This window comes from Meriones unguiculatus, chromosome 17 (assembly GCF_030254825.1).
Source record: "Meriones unguiculatus strain TT.TT164.6M chromosome 17, Bangor_MerUng_6.1, whole genome shotgun sequence".
NCBI lineage: Eukaryota > Metazoa > Chordata > Mammalia > Rodentia > Muridae > Meriones > Meriones unguiculatus.
Window position 1 is genome coordinate 15,622,339 of NC_083364.1, and position 24,241 is coordinate 15,646,579.

Below are 24,241 nucleotides of genomic sequence, written 5' to 3' on the forward strand. Positions count from 1 at the left end.
TGTACTGGGTTCCTGGGAAAAATCGTTAGCCAATAGTGGGCACAGTTTTTTCCTTTTGTGGGTATTTGTTTTTGAGGATTTCACACGGTAGCTCAAGATGACATGGAACTTACCATGCAGCCCAAGTTGTCCTTGAACGCTGTTCTTTCTGTATTAGCCATTGTGCTGGTTGGCTTTCGTCAGTATGACACAAATCTAGACCTGTCTGGGAAGAGAAATTTCCTTCTTTAGGTTGTCTGGCAGGTTGTGGGGGCATTTCCTTGATTAGCGACTCTTGCGGGGAGGATGAGCTTACTGTGGGGCTGTGCCGTCCTTATGGAGGTTGTCCTGGATTGTGTAAGTAAGCAGGCTAAAGGAGGCAGGAGAAGCAAGTCAGTGAGCAGCGTTCCTCCGTGATCCCTGTTTCAGTTTCTGCCTCCCTTCATGATGGCGTGTAAGCCGTAAGGTGAAATAAGTCTTTTCCCCCCTCAGGTTGCTTTTGGTCCTGTTTGTCACTGCAACAGAAAGCAAACGGAGACTGCCATCCAAGCGCTGGGATTAGAGATGTGAGTTGCTGTGGCTACCTTCCTTGCAGGTTTTTAAAGAAATACTTTTCTTCTGTAGGGATGGAACTCAGGGCCTCCGGCGTGCGCGCATGCCAGGTAACTCTCCCTCTGAATTATACCCCAGCCCTGGGGCGTGGGTGCTGAGCACCGGGCAGAGGCTGAAGCAGACATGGAATCAGGAAGAGCATTGTTAGGTTCTGCAGGCTGGAGTGTCGGTTCTGGGAGCAGCGTGGATTCTACTTAACTAGAGCAGCCATCCCAGCGTGACGACGTCAGCGTGACGACGTCATTACCATCTCAGCGCCTGACGCCGGCTCTGTGTAAGGCTTGTCCTGGAGGCAATCCTACATGCACATAATAAATAGACACTATATATATATTTTTTACATATACATCGTTGGTGAGCTTCAATATCTTTTAAGAATTGTTTGTTCTCATTTCATGCGCATTGGTGTTGTGCCTGCACGCGTGTCTCCGTGATGGTGTCAGATCCCCCGGAGCTGGAGCTACAGGCAGTTTTGAGCTTGCATGTGGGTGCTGGGGAGTGAACCTGGGTACCCCGGAAGAGCAGCCAGTGCTTTTAACTGCTGAGCCATCGCTCCAGCCCTGAGTTTCTGTATATATATATTTTTTACATTTATTATTTATTTATTTTGGGAGGTGGGGAAAGGGGGAGCCCCACCGGCATGTAGAGGTCAGAGGACAACTTGCTTGAGGCATTTCTCTTCTTTGCCGATACTTGGTGATTGGGCTCAGATGGCCAGGCTTGGGAACAAATGCCTTTCCGCACTAAGTTGTCTCACTACCCCTTTTCTCTCCACCGTGTTGGATTTGGTGAGAACTCAGGTCATCAGGCATGTTGGCAAGGGCCTTTAGCCTCTAGAACCATCTCGCCAGCCCTGCGTTTCTGTATCTTGTGGATGAAAAGATGCCTTTATGTTTACGTTGGAGCCTCTAAGGAACCGAGGTGGTTTAGTTGTGTGTGTGTGTGTGTGTGTGTGTGTGTGGTGGTAAGAGGTTGCCGAAGGTTGAATAAAAGTACGCTAGGCAAGAACACTGTAGCTGAGCTTTACTCTCAGAACTCTAGTCTGAACCTTACCTTTAAAACCTCTCCTTCACACTCTCCCCCTCCCATTCTCGCTTCCTCTCTCTGAGGTGATGTGCACATTTGTGCATTGGAGCAGGGGTGGACAGGTGCCACACGTGCCACACTGCGTGTGTGCAGGCTAGCAGGGAGCTTTTGGTGTCAGTCCTCAATTCTTGCCTCGTTTGAGGCTAAGTTTTGTGCACCACTTCATAAACCCGACTAGCTTCTGGGTGTTTGCCCGTCTCCGCCTCCTGTCTCACTGTAAGAGTGCTGGGCTCACGGGCACGCTAAGGCTTTACAAGGGTCCTGGGGATTAGAGTCAGGTCCACTGATGTCTGCCACTGCCCTTTGCTGGTGGTAAGACTCAAGAAAGGCTGACTAGCTTACACAACTAACCAGAAGGCTTGGCCGCGCGGCTCACGTGAGCTGAACAAAGGGCTCGACTTTCCTCTGTTTCTGTAGCTTTTCGCTTGCCTCCACACTCTCTCCAGCTCTTTCTATGTGGTTAGCAAAGTACGTGGAAGTAATGAGTTGCGCTCTGTAAGGCAGAGAGAAACTTCTAGTGCCAGAGTTGGCCAACTGGGTCAGGTGTCCCAGCTGCAGCACTATTTGCACTTGGGGTCACAACATTCTCTGCTGTGGGATGTCGTCTTGGGCGCTGTAGGAGTTTAACACATGGCTGGTTTGCTGAATACCAGGAGCAGCCCCTTCTCAGGGTGGTCACCAAAAATATCTCCAGACCCTGACGGAGATGTAGCAGGTGGCGGGGTCATCCCCAGGTCCCCCCTAGGATCATCTGCTCTAACCAGTGTCTGTGACAGTGGGACATGACATATGAAAATTAGGAGTGGGACCCGGCTGGCCTTGAACTCACAGAGATTCACTTGCCTCTGCCTCTCGAGTGCTGGGATTAAATGTGTGCACCACCACTGCCCAGCCGGAGTGGAATAAATTTAAAAGTGGGTAGGTTTGCAGAAGAATGATTTTTTTTTTTCAATTCATGTGCTTTCGTCTGTGTGCCTGTCTGAGTATGTACAGGAGGAGCGTACATCTGTGTATGCATGTATCTGCAAGTGCCCTGTGTGTGGTGTGGGAGCCAGCGGTTCATGTCATGTGCCTTCCTCTCTCTCCATTCTCCCCAGGTAGTCTCTTACCGAAACTGGGGCTTGAGACCTTCCACTCAGCCAGGTGGCCAGGGAGCCCCAGGATCTGCCTGTTTCTGCCCTGCAGATCTAGAGTCACACATGCCCACACCCAGCTCTTTAGTGGGAGCTGGGGCTCTGAACACAGGCATTCATCCCCAAAGCAAAGCTTCATTGGCTGAGCCATCTTCCCAGCTGTTTTCCTTCCTTCTTTCTTTAAAACTGTCATTTCATCAATTGTTTAGGTCCAAGTACAAAGTAATAGGCCCAGCCAATTATGGGTGATGCCTACTTCGGGTGGTAGTGATGGCTCTATTAGAAAGCAGCTGAGCAGCTGTAAGAAGCAGCACCCCTCCACGCCCTCTGCATCAGCTCCTGCCTCCAGGTTCCTGTCCGTCTTGAGTTCCTGTCCTGACTTTCTCCAATGGGGAACAGCAATGTTGAGGTATAGACCAAACAAGCCTTTTCCTCCCTAAGTTGCTTTGGTTATAGTGTTTCATCACAACAGTAGAAACCATAACTAAGGCACACGTGTACACACACACACACACACACACACACACACACGCCTCTGCACCTAGCACTGAAGGTAGAGGCAGGAGTATCCTGGGCTTGGGGCCAGCTTGGCGTAAAAAGTTCAAGGCTAACTCAGGCTACATAGAAAGACAATGTCTCAGAAACAAAGCAAACAGAAGCCACAAAGAGCAGACAACTCCAACAAGGACGAGAGCTCACTTTTAAAATGAGACCTCCTCCCCTAACCTCATTAACCCACCAGCAGATCATTCCGTGAGTCAGAGCCCTCATGATCCTGTCATTTCCCAAGGGCCCTGCCTTTGCTGCACAGGGGGCCAAGCCTTCACCATGACAGCCTTTTCGGGGTGTTTAAGATAAAAGAGATGATTTGTGGGCACAGCCTTCAACAGACCAGAGCATGGCAAACCTCCTTGCCCTTCCCGAAGGGTAATTCTGAGGTTGATCAGATTGAATTTCTGTTGTCCATGGAGGCAACCTATTCTTGTTTTGGAGCTCTTTGCAATTCGTTCATTTGCTCATTCTTTTGTTCTCTCTCTTTCTCTCTCTTCGAAGAGTTTCATGCAGCACAGGCTAGACTCAAATTCAATATGTAACCAAGGCTGTCCTTGAACTCCTAATGGAAATGATTTCTCTAAGTAGAATTCCTTGTATTTGAACGCTTGGCTCAAAGAACCCCACTTTTTGCCACGTGTGTGGGTAAACTACAGGGAGTAAGTAAATGCTGAAATAGGCAGGCCCTCAGTGGAAGACACAGCCTTTTTTCATGAGGGCCACGCAGATGAAGAGGAAATCATTGTTCCCGCTGCGCTGCCTGCTTCGGGGAGGGGGAGGGGCATCTGTAAATGAAAGCAGCCCACCGAGGGAACCCACTCCTGCACCTGACTTCTTTGCGAGCACCTGTGAGACTCTCCTACGTTTCGAGGGGTCTTATAACGGTTGGGGGGACAGGTCTCAGTCGGGGACTAAGGAGCTGTGATGTTTGGTGTTGGGAGACGGGCCTCTGTGCATGCCTGCGTTGATTGTGTTGATTACTGTGTGAAGACTCATCCCGTCTGTGGTTAGTGGCTTTCCTTGGCTGGACTGTGGAAGAGCACAAGATTTCAGCCGTGGCTGGGGAAAGGAGAGCTGGTGGGATTCAAAGATTCGTGCGTGTGTAACTTCAGCTAGTCTCTCAGCAGGCTTCATCCCCCCCCCCCCGGAACCGTGCACCCACAACCATTCAAACAAGCCTGACTAAGCTCCCTGAGTCAACAACAACAATGACAGAGAGACATGGAAATAGAAAGGGGAGAAAGTACTTGGGGAGAGGAAGAGGATCAGCAAGAATGGAAGGGGAACGAGAGAGAGGGTGATGGTAGGTATCATCAAAATGCTTGAATATACATGGTTGAAAAAATCATGCCCAAACCACCAGTATCTATAGCTAATACGTGCTGATGAGGATGAAATGGTAAGAACTTCTATTTGTGGATCTGGGAAGAGTGTTTTACACCTATAATGCCAGCACTCAGGAGGCTAAGGCAGGATGATGATCCTCAGTCAAGGCCAGTGTAGGCTACACAGCAAGCTCCAGGTCATCCTAGCAAGCTCTGCTAATGGAAACTTAGTCTATTTTAGTGTGTTTCTTTAGCTTCACCCTCCCCTTATTTATCACTGAATTCTAAAGCCTCTTTGACATTTTCATCTTACCGCCTGGTACCAAGTTCTGCCTTAGCTTACCCTGAGCTGCCCACCAGCCCCAAAGGAGACCATGTGTCAGGTAATATATTAAGGATGGGAATTTATTTCTTATGGTTCTGGCAGCCAGAAAGTCCAGGAGGGAGGGGCCACATCAGGTGAGCTCCTGTTAATCCCAATCCCATGGCAGAAACTGGAAGGTTAAATGAGCAGTAGAGACAGGAAGATTCATTAACCTAGCAAAAAGGTTAGACTCCTGGGCTGGGGAGATGGTTCAGTGGTTAAGAAAATGATTCTTAGCACCAACATCAGACAACTCACAGCTGCTGGTATCCAGCTCCAAGGAGTCCAACACCTTCTTTAAATGCCCATGCCCACTCACCCATACTCACATATACTGTAAATAAAAGTAAAATAAGTCTCTTAAAGACTAAAAAGGAAGTTAGACTCCTCCATGACTCCTTGAACTACCTTTGATGTATTGTCCCCCTCTGTCTCTAAAGGACAGCACCTTGATGCCTTCTATCCTCAGTAGAAGGTTCTACCTGTCAACCTGGAGATTAGGAGGCCAACCCAGTCCCAATATTGATGGCACATGCCATCTGTCTATCTATCTATCTATCTATCTATCTATCTATCTATCTATCTATCTCAAGGCCAGGTTTCTCTGTGCAGTCCTGGCTGTTCTGGAGCTCTCTTTGTAGACAATGCTGGACTAGAACTCAGTGACCTGCTTGCTTCTGCCTCCCACATGCTGGGATTTTAAGGGGAGCGCCACAACAACCAACCAGTTCTGGTTGGCACTTGCCTTTAATCCCAGCATTCAGGAGGCAGAGGCAGACAGCTCTCTGTGGGTTCAAATCAAGCACAGTCTACACTGTGAGTTTCAGGTTAACATAGTGAGACTCTGTCTTGAATAAAACAAACCACAGATGGATCTGGTTTTCTGGGCGGGGATGCCCAGTCTAGGAAGGGAACTCATTAATGCAAGCAGAGCCCGCTGCCCCTCCCCAGGCTCTTCTTCAGGGCTACCCTCACCTCCTTGTTCCTCAGGGTGTACACCACAGGGTTCAGCAGAGGCGTCACCACCGTGTAGAACACAGCCACCAGGCGGTCCTGGGAGGGGTTCGCCCCAGAGTCTGGCCGCAGGTAGATGATGGAGGCGCAGCCAAAATGCACTATAACCACAGTGAGGTGGGCTGCGCAGGTGGAGAAGGCTTTGCGCCTGCCAGCCGCAGATGGGATCCTCACGATGGCTGCCACGATGAAGGCGTAGGACAGCAGGATGAGGAGGAAGGAGACCAGCACCACGAGGATGCTCAGGAAGAAGATGGCAAGCGCCTTGCCAGAGCTCTCTGCACAGCTGAGCTTCAGCACAGGCGCGATGTCACAGAAGAAGTGCTCCACGCGGCCCGTGCCGCAGAAGGGCGAGGAGAAGATCAGGCAGGTCTCGAACAAGGCCACCGAGAAACCAGAGCAGAAAATCAGAATTCCCAGATAAAGGCAGACGGTGGGTCTCATGATCACAGAGTAGCGCAAGGGGTGGCAGATGGCCACATACCTGTCGTAACCCATCAGTGTGAGGAGGAAACAGTTATTGCAACCCAAGCCCAGGAAGAAGAACATCTGGGCCCGGCAGCCCGCAATGGGGATGGCCTGGCTCTCCATCAGCAGATGAGCCAGCATGTTGGGGATGGTGACCAGCGTGTAGCAGGTCTCAGAGAGAGAGAGCACAGCCAGGAAACGGTACATGGGTGTGTGGAGGGTGCGGTCCACCTGGATGATGGTGATGATGGTGGCGTTGCCACTGAGCGTGACCAGGTAGGTGAGGAGGAACAAGGCGAAGAGAGTGGGCCTCAGCTCGGGGAGGTTGGAGAATCCCTCCAGCACGAACTCTGTCACCAGCCAGCTCCCATTGCTGTGCTGCTTCTCAGGAGCCTGGGAGGAGATAGGGTTACTGCAACAAGGCAGGGCAGTGGGGCTTGGCCAGGCTCAGGTGGGGTTAGGAGGGTCTTCACTGGTTTGCAGACAGGACAGAGGGACTCAGAAATGACCAGTTGTTACCAGACTGCAGGGTGTCTCCTTAATATGTAAGACAGTTCTCAGAACTTAGAAGGCAAACGTGTTTGGCATTTGGGAGGAGAAAGAAGACATGTCAGTGTCCTAGTTTCCTTTCCGTTGCTGTATACAATACCCTAACAAAAGCAGCGCAATAGGGGAGGAATGGCTTAATTTAGCTCAGTAATTTCAGACTGCAGCCCATCAAAGCAGGGAAGTCACAGCCGCATGAGCCTAGGGCAGCTGGTCTCCTCACAGAGACAATTAAGGGCAGAGAGGAATGAATGCAAGCATGCTGAACTGCTGCCTTGCTTGTGTTTAGCTTGGTCTCTCCATTTTTGCATAGTTCAGGATCCTTTACCTGGGGAATGGTTCTGTCCTCAGTGGGTTGAGTCTTTGTACACAAATAAATTAAGCCACTCTCCCATAGACATGCCCATAGGATAATACTATGTAGACAATACCTCATGTAGGCTTCCTTTCCAGGTCATTCTAAGCTTCATTAAGCTGACAATGAAAGATAACTGTAACAGTTACTTCATTTGAGTACCTCGGAAGCAGAACTTACATAATGACCCAAGAGGAAAATTATTTAGCTCAGAGGCAATCCAAAAAAATATGACAGGGGCTCAATAGTAGGTGACCTGTCTAGCAAGTGTCCCAGGACCTTGTCTAAATCTCCAGTACTGACAACAAGAAAACAACAAGAACAACAAAAACAAAACAACAAAGAAATGATTTTGGAGCGGTCTCGAGACGGTTAAGGGACACAGCCAACACAAAGTATGTCAACTTGGAGATTCACTACTGGAGGCCACTGGTGTCACCTCCTACTAAGAATCCCTGAAAAGTGTTGAGAAACACCCATGTTAGTGTCACCCTTCCTAAGAATCAGGAATGTGGGGCTCATCTGCCAATTTTCATTACTCACTTGCTGAGGTGCCCATGCGATGACTGAGCTAGAAAGGCACATGACCTGAAATCTGCCCTTAGAATCCACATGAAAGCGGAAGAAGAAAACCAATTCCATAAAGCTGGCATGCTCATCACCCCCAAAATGATGATGGTATTGGAAGTGACATCATCATCATAATAATAAATAAAATTATAGGGACTGGTGAGATAGCTCAGCAGGTAAATGAGCCTGCCACCATTCCTGACGAACCGAATCCAATCCCTGAACCCTTATGGTGGAAGAACTGACTCCTGAACGTTGTCCTCTAACCTTCACTCTCAAGTTATGGTGTACTGCTGTTCCTCTTTGTTGTGTCAGCTATTCAAGGTCTGTCTTTGAAGCTGAAGAGTGTGAAACACCTCCCCAAAATGACCCCAAGAAAATAAAAGACAATAAAGTCTGACACGGGTCATACCACGAGTGTAAGAGAGGTAGATCATGAGTTCAGGGTCAATCTGGGCTACACAGTGAGCTCTGGCCTCTAAAACATAACATAAAAGGCACAATATTTTCATGCAGCCCATGAATTTCCATTTATACTTTAAATCAACTTCAATACTTTCAAGACATAGTGAAATTTAAATACTATGTAAGTAGTGCTACGATATTGTTTAATGGAATAATGGTCAGGAAGTCTGAATCTGTCCAATACAGACGCCAGCATGGAAGGCCTGGCTGTCTTTCTTTCTCCATTGATTGATTGGCTGATGGATTGTGTATCTGTGCATGCAGGTGGAGACTAGACCTTGATGTCAGCTGTTTGTCTCAGCTGTTATCCACCTTCTACATCAAGGCAGGGTCTCTCACATGAGGCCAGAACTCACTGATTCTGCCAGTCCGGGTAGCCAGCTTGCTTCTCTCTCCCCTATCTTCATCTCCTGCATGCTGGGATTACAGGCAGGACACCATGTCCACCTGGAACATCTGTGGACTCAGGGGATCTGAACTATGGTCTCAATTGCATGCACACACCCCCACCATGTACACACACACACACACACACACACACACAAATAAAAGTCATAAAAACAAAGAAAGAGAAAGAAGTTCTGCTGACTTCCAGATCCTAATGCCTTCAAATAAGAAACACACTTATGTGTTGACCCTGAAAACCAGATTCAAACACGTAACTCAGACCTCACTTTTCGAGATTTATTTCTATTTTCTGTGTGTGAGTGTCTCGCCTGCATGCATGTATATGCTGTGTGCAAGCAGTGCTCGCAGAGCTTCCAGGATTCCAGGGAACTGGAGTTCACAGATAAGTTAGGAGCTGCCTTCTGATTGCTAGAAACGAATCTGTGTCTTAACTGTGGATCCCACCTTTCCAAACTCAAGTTTCATCTTCCTGAAAGCTGAAAGAGCGTGGTCCCAGTGAAGTGAAAACATAGGACCAGCAATCCCCCGCTGCTCACGTGGAGCCTGTGAAATCTGCATCCAGAACAGTGCTCGCCTGCAGGGGTTACCTGTGGGTGCTGAGTTCAGAGAACTGCCAGTGTCATCCCCACCAGGACAGCCAGAGACCCAGGGTCCTTCCCGAGAAGTGTGGGAAGGCAGAGAGCCAGGAATGCTGGGGAGAGGGTCTGGTCCCTCCTTCCCTATTTCTCCTCATCAGAAACCACTAAGCCTGGAGCCGCTTCCTGCCTCTCTCAGCTCTCCCCATACCAGCTTCTGTGAGTGGGTGTCTGTGTGTCCATGTATCTCTGGGTTGCGTGCTCAGTGCTCATGTAGCCCACACATCCAAGCCCATCCGTCTCTTTGCTCACCACCACCTGTACACCTGGGGTCCTGTGTCAGCACTGCTCAGAGCTGGAGAGGGCTCCCTCCTGTTCCCTTCTGAGCACATTACAGAGTCTTCTGGACCCCACAAACTCAACCCAAAATTGAATCAAACACCCTTGAGACAAGATCCATGGAAGGACGATGCCACTGTTCAGACAATCTGAAAACTTCCCTCCCTGCACTCATCTTGAGATAGCAGGTGGCTTCTGCAACCAGAAGGTGACTCACCATGGCCAGGCTAGGATCTCATATCCCCATGAGCAACGCCTTCTGACTAGGAAGGGAGGGACTGAGGACCCACATTCTCATATTCTGGGGTCCCTAGAGCTGCTGTCCCAGAGGCTCTGCAGTCACTAACAAGCCCCCCAGGGCCAGGCTGGTGCTATGAGAAGTTCTCTCTCCTGGAACTAGAGGCTCCAGGGTCTTCTCCCCAAGCTGCAAACCCTGAGCCTCAGAGTAGGGAAGGATTAATTGGAATCCTCCTCTGGGGACAGCAGTTCCAACCCCATCCCTCACTCCTTCAGTGCTCCTGATGCTCTGCCAGGACCAAGGCTGCTCCCCAAGACCCCACCTTTGTGGGAGGAAGAAGCAGATGGCTAGGTGTTGTTCCTCAGGTTGCTCAGGACTAATTTGGGGTCCCACAGCCCTCACAGTCCGTTCTTTCCAGCTAGTGTTTACTCACTAAGCATTTTAGAGTTTTATTGCTGTGAAGAGACACCATGACCGTGGCAACTCTTATGAAGGAAAACATTTCATTGGAACTGGCTTACATTTCAGAGGTCTTGGTTCTCAAGACCTCATGCAGGCATCAGACATGGTGCTGGAGAGGTAGCTGAGGGTTTTACATCTGAATCAGCAGGCAGCAGGAAGAGAGAATGACACTAGGCTTGGCTTGAACATCTGAAACCTCAAAGTCCACTCCCTGTGACAGACACACTTCCCCTGACAAGGCCACACCTACTCCAAGGCCACTCCTACACCAAAGCCACACCTCCAACAAGGCCACTTCCTATGAGTCTCTGGGGGCCATTTTTGCTCAAACCACCACACCCACGCTCTCACCAACTTCTCCCCAGCCCTCCGAACCACACTAGATAAACTTGTGACCTGCTGCAACCTGACTGCATGGAGCACCACCATTGCTGCCACCTCCTGTCCATCGTCTGCACCAGGCTCCAGAACTCTAGACTCTGCCTGGCCAGCATTTCCCGTCCTGCTCACCACTGTCATCACAGTAAAGCTTAAGATATCCCTCTCAGGCTGTAGAGATGGCTGAGCTCAGAGGATGGTCTTCCGGAGGACCCGAGTTTAACACCCAGTACCCATGTTGTAAGTACAGTTCCAGGAAATCCTTTGTCTGAAATCTGGCTCCACTCATACCCAATTCATCCTTTTGTAGATTAATAATAAGGTGAAACTTGAGTGTGATAATTCATTTCTGACTTCACAACAGATGGAGGAGACTGAAGCAGGAGGATTACTATGGGCCTGAGACAAGTCTGTGCTACAGAGTGAGGCTCTGTCTCAAGAAAATCATCAAAACCAAACCAATAACGGTCTAGCCAAGTAGCGGTGCACGCCCTTAATCCCAGCACTCCAGAAGCAAGGGTGGTTGGATCTCTCTGAGTGGGAGGCCAGCCTGGTCTGCACAGTGATTTCCAGGACAGACATGGCTATACAGAGAAAGCCTGTCTCAAACAAACAAAGTCAATAGAGGGAGAATGTACATCCAGCCAATGCAAACTGTTGGCCCTCAGATATTTGTGCTGTTTCACACCATCTGGCCCCTCTTCTGCTGGGGGACAGGAGGGACGCATGGCTGCTGCAAGCATGACCCTTCAGCAAACCATCCTACCCCCAGAAGGGGGCCAATGTATTTTACAGAAGGTCCATGTTTTCCAGGAGACAGCTGGACATTACAGTTCTCTGAACTGCCTTGTTAATCACGCAGCCTAAGGGCCTACTCCTTGGCCCACCCACATCTTCTGTTGCCTGACATTCACACATAAGAGGGAAGGGTAAGGAACTTGTGTTGGTTTCATTCACTTCACACGGGCGCCTCTTGGCATTTGGCAGACTTGTGTAAGCAGGAACCTGGATGTGAACTCACAGGGAGGGACAAATGCCCAGAGCCAGACGCTGTCATCCTCCAATGCTCAGGAGTCTGTAGAACCGTGTTTTTCCTTTCTAAGAGATTATTCGGATAGCTCTAAGATTCTAAGAAGACGGTCTATCTTCTCTTCCGCTAAAGAAGGTAGGTTAATCAGATATCCAAAACCAAAACTAAATGAACTTGGGAGTTTTTGGGTTTTGGTGGTGGTGGTGGTGCTGGTGCTGGTGGTGTTGGTGTTGCGCCAGTCTTTAGGCAAAGCTCCGTGACCCGATTCCTGAGGCTCAAGTCCATTTATTGTGCTTTGGCAAGATGGTCCCAAACACCCCAGGAGGGCCAATCTGCTATGGATAAATGATTCACTGATGTCAAAGGAGCAGCTGCTCCCAGTGCCCTGGGAAACTCAGCACTGTGGAGACAAGAGATGTGAAAACACTGGCTCATTTCCTATCCAGGATGCCAGAAATGTTGTAAGGAATGACCAAGAGTTGACACATCCAAGCTGAAAGCCAGAAGCGATGTATTGTGTGTATATAGAAGACCCAGAGATCAGTCCCAAAATAGAGCCCTGAGTTCAGTCAAACGGACTTTTTATGTCCCTTTTTCCCTCTATCCCTTCACATAGCAATCTCTAGCGACCTCTGTTTTGACTGGCTGCATTAAGTTGGCTTGATGTTAAATGTCTCCAAGAGCAGAGATTTTTTTTTTTCTCCACGCACCAGAACTTACCACAAGCCATTTATACTGCAGAAGAATCAGGACTGGGGGAAATTGGGCTTCATAAGAGATGTGGGGCAAAGTCCTGATCCTCAAGGAAGCTGGCTAGCCTGGTGCAGATATTTCCTGTCTTCCAGGCCCTCCTCCCACATTTCCACAGCCCTTAGACTGAACTCTGGGTAGACACATGATGGCCACATTTTTGTTCACGTGGCCTGGCCAGACCAGTTTGTCCTCTTTGACTTTTCATCTTCTCTTGATTGCTTTTGCACTCTACAAAGCAGATTTATATGCTAGTCCAAATCAAATCACTCAGATCTGCTCTAGCCTCTCCTGTCTCTCACGGGGCTCAGCAAAGCTGCTCAAGTCCCAGGTCTGCCCCGAGAAACCTGCTGAATCGCTGTCTTAACCAGCCCAGGAGCACAGTCCTCAGCAGCCCAGGGAGCTCAGCACCCAGCACGGCCTATCTCGAGCCCTGTACTTCCTCCTCCATCTTCATTCCTTCACAGGGACCTCTGACAGTGATGAGCAGATGTCCCTCATTTGAAAGCCGGTCCATTAGGGACTGGTTTCCCTCGCATTGTCTCAGCTCACGCAGCCTTTCTCCTAAGGAAGGAGGAGTGCTTGCTTGGTTTTTTGTTTACACAGCCCTCGGACTATTTGCATCCGTCTCTACATCTTCACAAGCCAGGCTGTGAATGGTTCTTGTTCAAAAGTCTTTTCCAATGCAAGGAACGCAAGTGCTAAATAATATTCCCTGACTGTCACGGTTTTTTTTTTCTTTCTTTCTTTCTTTCTCATTTTCTTTCTTCCTCTCTTTCTTTCTTCATAATAAGCATGAGCAACATTGTATGAACTCAACAAGTTATATTTAGGTATATGTATGTATGCATATACATGTATTCATGCAATAACCATTACTGGAAAAAAAAACCATGACTGTGAAGGAGAGCAGGGAGGAGGGATGTGGGAGGGTTTGGAGAGAGAAAAGGCAAGAGAAAGGAGAAATGTTGTAGTTATAATATGGAAAAGAAGGATTTGTTTAATGTGTGTGAGAGTTTTTGCCTGCGGGCATGTGCATTGGGTATGTGCCCACAGAGGTCAGATGAGGGCACTGGATCCCCGAATCTGGAGTGAGTCTGAATGTGAATCTGACTGTGATCTACACGCGTGTGCTGAAGACTGAACCTCGGTCCTTTGCAAGAACAGACTCTCAACCACTCAGCCACCTCTCCAGCTCCACAGCACTGTCAAGGCTCTTGTCTACACTCTGGATCATGGGTTTTCCTTCCTCGTTATTAGAAGTCAGACCAGAACCGAATCTTCTGTCGCTTCCATGTTCCCTTCCTCACTGTACATTGTCATGCTTTAAGCGTGTTTCCTTTTCATTTAAAAATATTTATTTAGCTGATTTTAGTGTATTTAGCACATGCCTATAATCCCAGCCAGCACTCAGGGAGGCAGAGGCAGGTGGATCTCTGTGAGTTCGAGGCCAGCCTGGTCTACAATGCGAGTTCCAGGACAGCCAGGACTACATAGAGAAACCCTGTCTTGAAAAACAAACTATCTATATTTGTTCATTTATGTGCATTTATATATATATATATATATATATATATATATATTTGTATGTGTATGTGTGTATGCGATAAGTTGCAGGTAATGGTTCTGTCCTTCCACCATGTGGGTCATAGGGATCAAATTCATGTCATCAGGCTTAGCAACAGGCGCCTTTATCTGCTGAGCCATGTAGCCATCCTTGTCTCTATGATGAATAGCTTTTCCCTTCTTCTCTAGTAAAGGTTGGACTTCAAGGTGTTTTCTATCACTTCTACCGTGTTCTCTTTCTCCTTGGTCTCTGTGGCCTTGTCATAGCTTACAAGTTTTGGATCCCAGGAAGGACTCTTCATCACAGGTCTAACTTGTATTCTATTTCCATTTTGACCTAGCTGCAAGAAATGTAAAACAGGCTGGCAAGATGGCTCAGAGGGCCAAGGCGCTCGCTACCAAGCCTGATGGCCCTGAGCTCAGTCTCAGAAGCCCACGTGCTGAGAGGAGAGAAGTCACTCCTGGAAGTCGTCCTCTGACCGGAAGCACGTGCTTGCACATGAAGATGCATGCACACACATGCACACACATGCACACACATGCAAACCAATACTTACGCCTCACCCTCTTTTCTATCGCTCTTGTCCACCAAGTGAGAGGCTAATGTGGCTTATGCCATTCCCATGTGTAGTTACTCCCTTAAACAAGTCATTTCCCACTGAGCAGCCATCCCACCCTCAGCTTTCTGTCTTCATGTCTCAATTCAGTGACCATGCAACCGCATCAGCAACTTACCAACGCTCCCACCCCATGCACACTTCCCTCAGGGACTACGAGGCTTTCGGCTTTCGCTGGTCCTTCATCTGCACTGGGGCTATCTCCACATCTCTACCTTGGTGTGGCAGAGCCCCCTCATGGAGGACGCCTGACACTGTATTTCACATAAGGGAAGACAGACACCTTGGGTTTCCCTTTAAATGGGGGTCTCGGAGAGAAATAACCAACTGTCCTTTAGGGTGAGAGTGGGGGACTCCTCTCCACTCTCAGAGAGCTCGGCTTTGGCTGCATGTCCACTCACTCATCGCAGGGAGTGCGCAGCAACCACCGCAGCAGGGAGAGACACCTCCCCACAACACGTCGAGAGGGGTAGCTGGAGCGGGATTGCCTGTTTGGATTCTCCGCCCTCATGGAGATCGAGCCCCGGCACAGGTCTCAGCAGGCCTCGCCCTACAACCACTCCTCGGCGCAGCTTTGATTCTGTCAGTCTCTGTTCGGTCACTAACTGTTGTGACTTTTTCGGAGACATCAGTGTCAGTTTACCCAAAATGAGACACTAACAGCAACCTGGAGAAACACTTCCACCCAGGTCCAGCTTAGTGAACCAGTGAGTTCACTGAGGTTCTTTACAGGACTAGAAGTATCTGGAAAGAGCAAGAATGTGAAGGCTGTGGGACCCCAAATTAGTCCTGAGCAACCTGAGGAACAACACCTAGCCATCTGCTTTTTCCTGCCACAAAGGTGGGGTCTTGGGGAGCAGCCTTGGTCCTGGCAGAGCATCAGGAGCACTGAAGGAGTGAGGGATGGGGTTGGAACTGCTGTCCCCAGAGGAGGATTCCAATTAATCCTTCCCCACTCTGAGGCTCAGGGTTTGCAGCTTGGGGGAAGACCCTGGAGTCTCTAGTTCCAGGAGAGAGAACTCACAGCACCAGCCTGGCCCTGGGGGGCTTGTTAGTGACTGCAGAGCCTCTGGGACAGCAGCTCTAGGGACCCCAGAATATGAGAATGTGGGTCCTCAGTCCCTCCCTTCCTAGTCAGAAGGCGTTGCTCATGGGGATATGAGATCCTAGCCTGGCCATGGTGAGTCACCTTCTGGTTGCAGAAGCCACCTGCCATCTCAAGATGAGTGCAGGGAGGGAAGTTTTCAGATTGTCTGAAAAGTGGCACCGTCCTTCCATGGATCTTGTCTCAAGGGTGTTTGATTCAATTTTGGGTTGAGTTTGTGGGGTCCAGAAGACTCTGTAATGTGCTCAGAAGGGAACAGGAGGGAGCCCTCTCCAGCTCTGAGCAGTGCTGACACAGGACCCCAGGTGTACAGGTGGTGGTGAGCAAAGAGACGGGTGGGCTTGGATGTGTGGGCTACATGAGCACGCAACCTGGAGCTACATGGACACACAGACACCCACTCACAGAAGCTGGTATGGGGAGAGCTGGGAGCAGCAGAAAGCGGCTCCAGGCTTAGTGGTTTCTGATGAGGAGAAATAGGGAAGGAAGGACCAGACCCTCTCCCCAGCATTCCTGGCTCTCTGCCCTCCCACACTTCTCGGGAAGGACCCTGGGTCTCTGGCTGTCCTGGTGGGGATGACACTGGCAGTTCTCTGAACTCAGCACCCACAGGTAACCCCTGCAGGCAAGCACTGTTCTGGATGCAGATTTCACAGGCTCCACGTGAGCAGAGGAAGACTGTTGGTCCCATCAATAACTTTAGATTAGACAGTTTTTTCATTGAAGAGGTAGGAACAGGAATCTACTCCTGTTTTCCCCTTCCTCTCTGCCAAGCTTTTAGCCATCAAAATGTTGGTACCTTGAGCTCTGTGTTTGGATGTGGCTTTCCAGCTCATCATGAAGGCGTTTCTTAATGAAAGGCCTTAGAAAGCTGGTGGACTAGCCACATGCAAGATTTCCTCTTCTTCTTGGTCTTTGGGTTGGGACTTGGTCACAGTACTATTCTTCCACTGTGAGTTCATAGGAGTTATCTTTGGGTCACAGATGAGGCTTAGAAGGGCACAGCCAGCTGTCCAGGAGTCATCATGTCCCTTGTAAGGGATGTTCAAATGCAGAGTTGTCAGACACAGGAGACGCAGCTCACTGTCCCCACTGTCCCTGTCTGTCACAGCACACGGTTTCTGCTCTCGGTAGTGGTGATTGTTTCCATCTGTGGAGGTGAGCACAAGCCTGACATAATGTCATAAATTCTCTTCTATGCCTCATATATGTTGAGGGAAGGTGTCCATCCAAGTCTCTTCTTTAAGTTAGATGCCTAGAAAGGTTCCAGGGAAAAGCCCCCTAAATCCATAAAGGACCTTTCCTCTATATCAATAGTTCTCAGCCTTCCTAGTGCTGTGACCTTTAATAGAGTTCCTTATGTTGTAGTGACCCCAACCATAAAAAATTACTTTATTGCTACTTCATAACTGTACTTCTGCTACTGTTATGAATCATAAATACCTGACACTCAGGATATCTTATATTCAGCCACTGGGAAAGGGTAGTTTGGCTTCCAAAGGGTTGAGATCCACAGGTTGAGAACCATGGCTCTATATGATAACCATAAACTGGCAGTCTCTCAGCCTGCTCTGAGGTTTGTTCCAAGAACTCTTCCCTCTGAAGCTGGGAGGTGGCACTTGCCTGTAACACCAGCATTTGGTGGATAGGAAGACTGCAAGTTTCAGGCCAGCCTAAAGTGAGACACTTCCTTAAAAAAAATGCTGTCACCTCACTTGGAAATTTCTAATTTTCTTTTGTTCCCAAATATTCCCTTTCTGATCTTTCAACTCATCATCTTTCTGATGAGTTGGCCTCATGGCTTGCTGGGTAAGGTCCATGTCTACACACACAACTCAGCTTTGATTAGGGGCCAGCTCTTTTGAAAAAGCTTAATTGCAATGCTTTTAACAAAATGTAGTTATCTTTATTTTATGCGTAGAAGTGTTTGCCTGCATGTACATGTGTGTGCAGGTGCCTGCACAGGTTGGAAAGTGTGTCACAGTCCCTAGAACAAAACTTAGAAACCTCTAAAAACCAATACTAACCAGCCAACAACAACAAAAAAAAAAAAACAAGAAAAAGAGAGAGAAAGAAAGGAAGGAAGGAAGGAAGGAAGGAAGGAAGGAAGGAAGGAAGGAAGGAAGGAAGGAAGGAGAAAGTTGTACAATATCTAGTGGTCTGAGTCTGGCTTCTTTCGCTCAGCACTGCGGTTCTGAGGTCCTTCTGAGATGGATCAGAACTTCATTCTTTTCTGTGGGTGAACGATATTTCACTATAAAGTCGAAACTTCCACACTTGTTGATCCATTCACTTACAGATGGGCCCTGAGATTGCTGCTACATTTTGATGATTCTGAATAATGTTGTTCTGGGGATTGTGGAGGTGTTCTTTGTTTTTTCTCTCTTACATGAATTACCGCCCTTTGCTCTTCTACTACAATCGCTGAGGCAGGGTCTCTCAAACCCAGAGCTAGCCTTGTTAGCCAGCTTGCTCTGGGGAACCCCGTCTTTGAGCTTTCCTAAGCTGGCTGGAATTACAGGAGGATTGCCATGCCTGCCTGATGTTTGCATGAGTTTCTGAGACCCGAACTTTGGGCCTCACGACTGTACAGCACAGCAAGAGCTTTAACCAAGGAACCATTTCCACCGCCCTTTGTAGAAATTCTTAACCACCTCTAGTCTTTTGGATTTGAATAGGAGTGAAAATGTTGGGCCATAGTAACTGCGAACTTAGCCTTGAAGGTCTAGCTTTCTTGTTTTAACTTAAATTACTTTGTGTCATGCGATTGAGATTTCTTCTTTACCGATGTTGGACATTTGAATTTTTTATCTTATGTTTTGTCTTGTTCCTTTGTCTTGTTTCTTAATGTTCCCTTGGGGTATTATAAAGTCATCATTAGTCTCTGGGAGGAGGGAGGGGACCAGGCACCAGGAGTGATCCTTTTCTGTCATTTTTCTTTTCTTTTTTTTTCTTTTTTTCCTTCCTTCCTTCCTCCCTCCCTCCCTCCCTCCCTCCCTTCCTTCCTTCCTTCCTTTCTTTTCCTTTTTGATACAGGGTTTCACTATGTAGCTCTGGCTGTCCAGGAACTCACTCTGTAGACCAGGCTGGCCTTGAACTCAGTGATCCACCTGCTTCTGCCTCTTTACTGCTGGTTTAAAGGTGTGCACCACTACACTCGGCTTCTGACATTTTCATCTTAGCTCAGAAAGGACGAAAATCCACACAAAGCCATGTGTTAGTCTTGGGCTTACATCCCATGTGGTCAACGCCCCACAGGACCCCAATATTCCTTGCTTAGGTGGCTCCCATCACAGCAGGGTCTGAGAGTGCGCATTTCCACGGGTCCGTCCTCTGACATAGACACGCTCCTGAGTGTAGTTCAGCATGGCTGCTGTGGAGATGGCAGCCTGAACTTGCATGGTGGGATGTTCATTCACATACACATGAGGGCCTTTGTAGCGATGGCTGGAGCCTGGGGTGGGAAAGGAAGGGACATCGTGAGGGTTGAGAGCAGGCTCAGGGTACTCCCCCACAGTACCATTACTGTCTGCTCTGGAAATCTGAGGAGTTGGGGGAGTCAAAGTCAGGTCATTGGACTTGGCTGCAGTAGCCTTTACCACCTGAACCATCACACTAATTTCTCTTTTCCTGTCAGGCTTAGCCTGCCCTTTCCTCCCCCTTTTCTCCCCCCTCTTCTGTTCCTTTGGGACAGTTTTCACTGTGTAGTCCAGGCTGGCTCAAGCTCGGTCTCCTTTTGTCTCAGAATGCTGGGATTAAAGGTGTGATCCTCCATACCCAGCCAATGCCTCATTTTTCAAAGCAGGGAGGCAGAACAGTCTTCTCTCTTCTCTCTCCCTTCTCCTTCTCCTTCCCCTTCCTCTCCCCCCTCCTCTTCTCTCTCCCCCTTCCTCCCTTCCTTTCCTTCTTTGACACAGGTTATCTACATGTAGCTCAGGATAATATGGAACTCAAGGTCCTCCCCAACCCTCCTTTCATCTAACAGCTGTTGGGATTACAGTCACACACCAACATACCACACCTGCCTCTGGAGTTATATTTTGCTTTTGTTTCTGCAGAGTTTTAGTCAGGGTTTGCTTTTTTCATAGCATGAAACCCTTGGGGAGATCTCACTGCAGTTTCTTCTGAGTTGAAATCCTTTCAGGTTTTTTGTTTATTTGTTTGTTTTTGCCTATGTTAATAGGAGTGCTAGGATTATAAATGTCTGGCTTTAAAAAAATCATTATGGTGTGTGTAGGTAAAAAGTCATTATTGTGTGTGTATATTTGGGCTTGTGTGACATGCAGGGGTAGACTGGAGATAATTTTTGATAGTGGATTCTCTCCTTTCGTCATGTGGGTCTAAGGATGGGAACAGCTCAGGTTGTCAGGTTTGAATGGTCAGGCTTCTGGGGTCTTTCCTGAGACATGGTGCCAGCACAGTCATTTTTGCTTTAATTAATCACATTTATCAATTAGGAAGAAATCATACCCATAGTCCACAACAGTCCAAAGGGGGAATCTAAAAAGTTTGCTTCAATTTCTCCTACAATCTGACGGAAGCAAGAAAGTGTAGGTCAAAGATTACTTTTATCTTTCTCCTAGTACAGTCATAAAAATAACTTTTTTTTTTTTTTTAACAACAGAAGGTAAAAACGTGGTGATTTGAATACAAATGGCCCCCGTAGGAGCGTTTATTTAAATGCTTGGTCCCAGTTAATGGGATTGTTTGGGAGGGATTAAGAAGTGTTGCCCAGTGATAGTGTGTCCACGGGAGCAGCCTTTGAAAAGCCCACGCCGGGGGCGGGGGGCGCTGTCTGCCAGGATGTAGAGCTCCCAGGTACAGGGCCAGCACCACGCCTGCCTCCTTCCTGCCATGAAAATGGACTAACCTCTAAAACTGTAAGCATGCCCCAATTAACTGCTTTCTTTCACAAGGGTTGCCTTGGTCCTGCTTTTCTTCACAGCGATAGATCAGTAAGTGAGACGTCATGTCAGTTCCAGCCTCTGTCTGAGAGATACGCGCTCTTGTTGCTTTTCTGGCAGGCTAGATGGCTTTTAAGCTTTGGGGGATTCTCTGGTGTCCATCTTGTCACCGGGATTACAGCTGTTAATACTGCTTGAGGGGAGGGGTCTGGAGAGATGGCTCAGTGGTTAAGAGCACTGGTTGTTCTTCCAGACGACTCTGGTTCAATTCCCAACACCCACATGGCAGCTCACAACTGTTTGTAGCTCCAATTCCAGGGGCCCTGGCACCTTCACAGACATTCATGAAGCCAATGTATAGAAGGAAAGGAAAGGAAATGCCAATGCACATAAAAAAAAAAATACTGTTGGGCTGTAAGTAGGTTTGTGGATTCAAACTCAGGTCCCCACACTTGCTCAGCAAGCATCCCCCCGCCCCAAGCCGTCTCCTGAGCCCAACAGCACATCTGTTTTGGCTGTCTACCTTCCCTGCTTCACTTCCTTTTCCATACACTGTCGGCTCTTGAGTCCTCATCTAGAATCCCTTTCTAGATTGAAATAAGCCCACGATGGCCTTACTGACTTCTTCCCCATCTAAAGATTTTTGCTTTGTGACTTTGGGAATATCACTTTAGACCTTGTTTGACCTCAGAAGCTAAGCCAGATCAGACCTGGTTAGTACTTGAGTAGGAGACCCAGAAATACTGGATGCTGTAGACTCATTATTATTATTATTATTATTATTATTATTATTATTATTATTGCTGCTTTGTGAATATTTTTTAAAAAAGATTTATTTTTATGTGTGTGTGTGTGTGTGTGTGTGTGTGTGTGTGTGTTACCCACTGTTGAATCTACGAAGCAAGCTCTCATCCTTTGGAAGAGCAGGAAAACTTCTTAACCATTGAGCCATCTCTCCAGGTCCTGATTTGTAACTTCTCTCTTTCTCACCTTCTTTCTTTTCCTCTCTTTCTTCCTTCACCGTTCTCTCCCCCTCTCCCTTACTTTTTCTTCCTTCTTTCCTTTCTTCCTTCTTTTCTTCCTTCCTTCCTTCCTTCCTTTCTTCCTTCCTTCCTCTTTCTCTCTCTCTTTCTTCTTTCTCTCTTTCTTCTTTCCTTCCTTCCTTCCTTCCTTCCTTCCTTCCTTCCTTCCTTCCTTCCTTCCTTCCTCCTTCCTTCCTTCCTTCCTTCCTTCCTTTCTTTCTTTCTTTCTTTCTTTCTTTCTTTCTTTCTTTCTTTCTTTCTTTCTTCCTCCTCCTTCTTCTTTTTGAAGACAGAGTGGTTTCTCAGTATAGCCCTGGCTGTCCTGAAACAGCCTGTAGGCTGTCCTAGAACTCAGAGCTCTGACTGTCTCTGCTACTGCTGATATTAAAGACATGGGCCACCACAGCCTGGCTAATTCTTACCTTCTTATATGTCAAGGAGACACCCTGCAGTCTGGGTAACAACTGGTCATTTCTGAGTCCCTCTGTTCTGTCTGCAAACCAGTGAAGACCCTCCTAACCCCACCTGAGCCTGGCCAAGCCCCACTGCCCTGCCTTGTTGCAGTAACCCTATCTCCTCCCAGGCTCCTGAGAAGCAGCACAGCAATGGGAGCTGGCTGGTGACAGAGTTCGTGCTGGAGGGATTCTCCAACCTCCCCGAGCTGAGGCCCACTCTCTTCGCCTTGTTCCTCCTCACCTACCTGGTCACGCTCAGTGGCAACGCCACCATCATCACCATCATCCAGGTGGACCGCACCCTCCACACGCCCATGTACCGCTTCCTGGCTGTGCTCTCTCTCTCTGAGACCTGCTACACGCTGGTCACCATCCCCAACATGCTGGCTCATCTGCTGATGGAGAGCCAGGCCATCCCCATTGCGGGCTGCCGGGCCCAGATGTTCTTCTTCCTGGGCTTGGGTTGCAGCCACTGTTTCCTCCTCACACTGATGGGTTACGACAGGTATGTGGCCATCTGCCACCCCTTGCGCTACTCTGTGATCATGAGACCCACTGTCTGCCTGTGTCTGGGAGCCTTGGTTTTCTGCTCTGGTTTCTCGGTGTCCTTGATCGAGACCTGCCTGATCTTCTCCTCACCCTTCTGTGGCACGGGCCGCGTGGAACACTTCTTCTGTGACATCGCGCCTGTGCTGAAGCTCAGCTGTGCAGAGAGCTCTGGCAAGGCGCTTGCCATCTTCTTCCTGAGCATCCTCGTGGTGCTGGTCTCCTTCCTCCTCATCCTGCTGTCCTACGCCTTCATCGTGGCAGCCATCGTGAGGATCCCATCTGCGGCTGGCAGGCGCAAAGCCTTCTCCACCTGCGCAGCCCACCTCACTGTGGTTATAGTGCATTTTGGCTGCGCCTCCATCATCTACCTGCGGCCAGACTCTGGGGTGAACCCCTCCCAGGACCGCCTGGTGGCCGTGTTCTACACGGTGGTGACGCCTCTGCTGAACCCTGTGGTGTACACCCTGAGGAACAAGGAGGTGAGGGTAGCCCTGAAGAAGAGCCTGGGGAGGGGCTGTGGAGGACTTAAGTAAGAACTTGTATGCAGGTATGAGCTTCTCTAGTAAGTAATACGGGCATATTAAAAACAAAACAAAACAAAGACGAGACCTTGCTTTGCACAGCACCCTATGCTTCCGAGAACAAGCTCACCCTGAAATCTATTTCCGCCCTGGAGAACAGGAGGCAACCCTATGCTGATGACGTAACCTCTGTTGTCTGTCAGTGCCGGAGCCGGTCTAACCACAATAAAGGCTGTCATGTCTTGGTCCTGGTTTCTTACACTTGCTGTGGTGCTGTGTGGTCCGCAGTGCCCAGTGCCCGCCAGCGGAGGGCCCCACGGATTTAACTCATGGATGGAGAGGGGCAGAGGGAAGTTTTTTCTTCGTTAATAATTTTTTATTTTATTAAAATTTTAATTTCCTAATTTTTTCATGCAACATATTTTGAGTCTATTCTTTCTCCTCCCAGATACTCCTCACCTCCTTAACAACTCAGCTTCATGATAGGGCCCACCTCCCTTCCTTGACAGAGAGCAGTTTGTAAAGAAAAACTGAGGTTTTCAGGAATGAGAGCTGTGCCTACATCCCTTCAGACCCCGCACCACACTCCAGGGGGTCTTCGCCTGGAGAGGCAGTGAGGACCACAGGCCGGGGGTGTGGCTCAGTGGGAACCCAGACGCAAGGCCCCCAGGGGGGGTTGTTTTTAAACCCCAGCTGCTTGGAATCACACGTTCAAGTGCAGTTTTAAAACAGTACCTTCTGTTTCGTTTCTTTGCATTCCAACGGAGGGTCTCTCTGTGTAGCCTTGGCTGTGTTGGAACTCGCTCTGTAAACCAGGCTGTTTGAACTCACAGCGAGATCCGCCTGCCTCTGC

General features: G+C 48.7%; 2 protein-coding genes across 2 annotated transcripts; one reads left to right on the plus strand and one right to left on the minus strand.

Moving 5' to 3' along the window:
- Positions 1-5,969: 5,969 nt before the first annotated feature.
- On the minus strand, positions 5,970-11,010 carry LOC110559876 (olfactory receptor 10T2-like). Its single transcript, XM_060370895.1, has 2 exons — positions 10,843-11,010; positions 5,970-6,926 (listed from the first exon to the last, which is right to left on the minus strand). Exons 1-2 carry the CDS (start codon positions 11,008-11,010, stop codon positions 5,970-5,972), a joined length of 1,125 nt encoding a protein of 374 aa, XP_060226878.1.
- Positions 11,011-20,590: 9,580 nt separating this feature from the next.
- On the plus strand, positions 20,591-23,479 carry LOC110559874 (olfactory receptor 10T2-like). Its single transcript, XM_060370896.1, has 2 exons — positions 20,591-20,599; positions 22,447-23,479. Exons 1-2 carry the CDS (start codon positions 20,591-20,593, stop codon positions 23,398-23,400), a joined length of 963 nt encoding a protein of 320 aa, XP_060226879.1. The 3' UTR covers positions 23,401-23,479.
- The last annotated feature ends 762 nt before the right edge of the window (positions 23,480-24,241 follow it).

Coding starts and splice junctions, on each gene's coding strand:
- LOC110559876 (XM_060370895.1), bottom strand. CDS start 11,010: ATGACAGTGGTGAGCAGGACGGGAAATGCTGGCCAGGCAGAGTCTAGA. Junction 6,927..10,842: donor GGAGGGCTGGGGAGAAGTTG/GTGAGAGCGTGG, acceptor ATCTCCTCCCAG/GCTCCTGAGAAGCAGCACAG.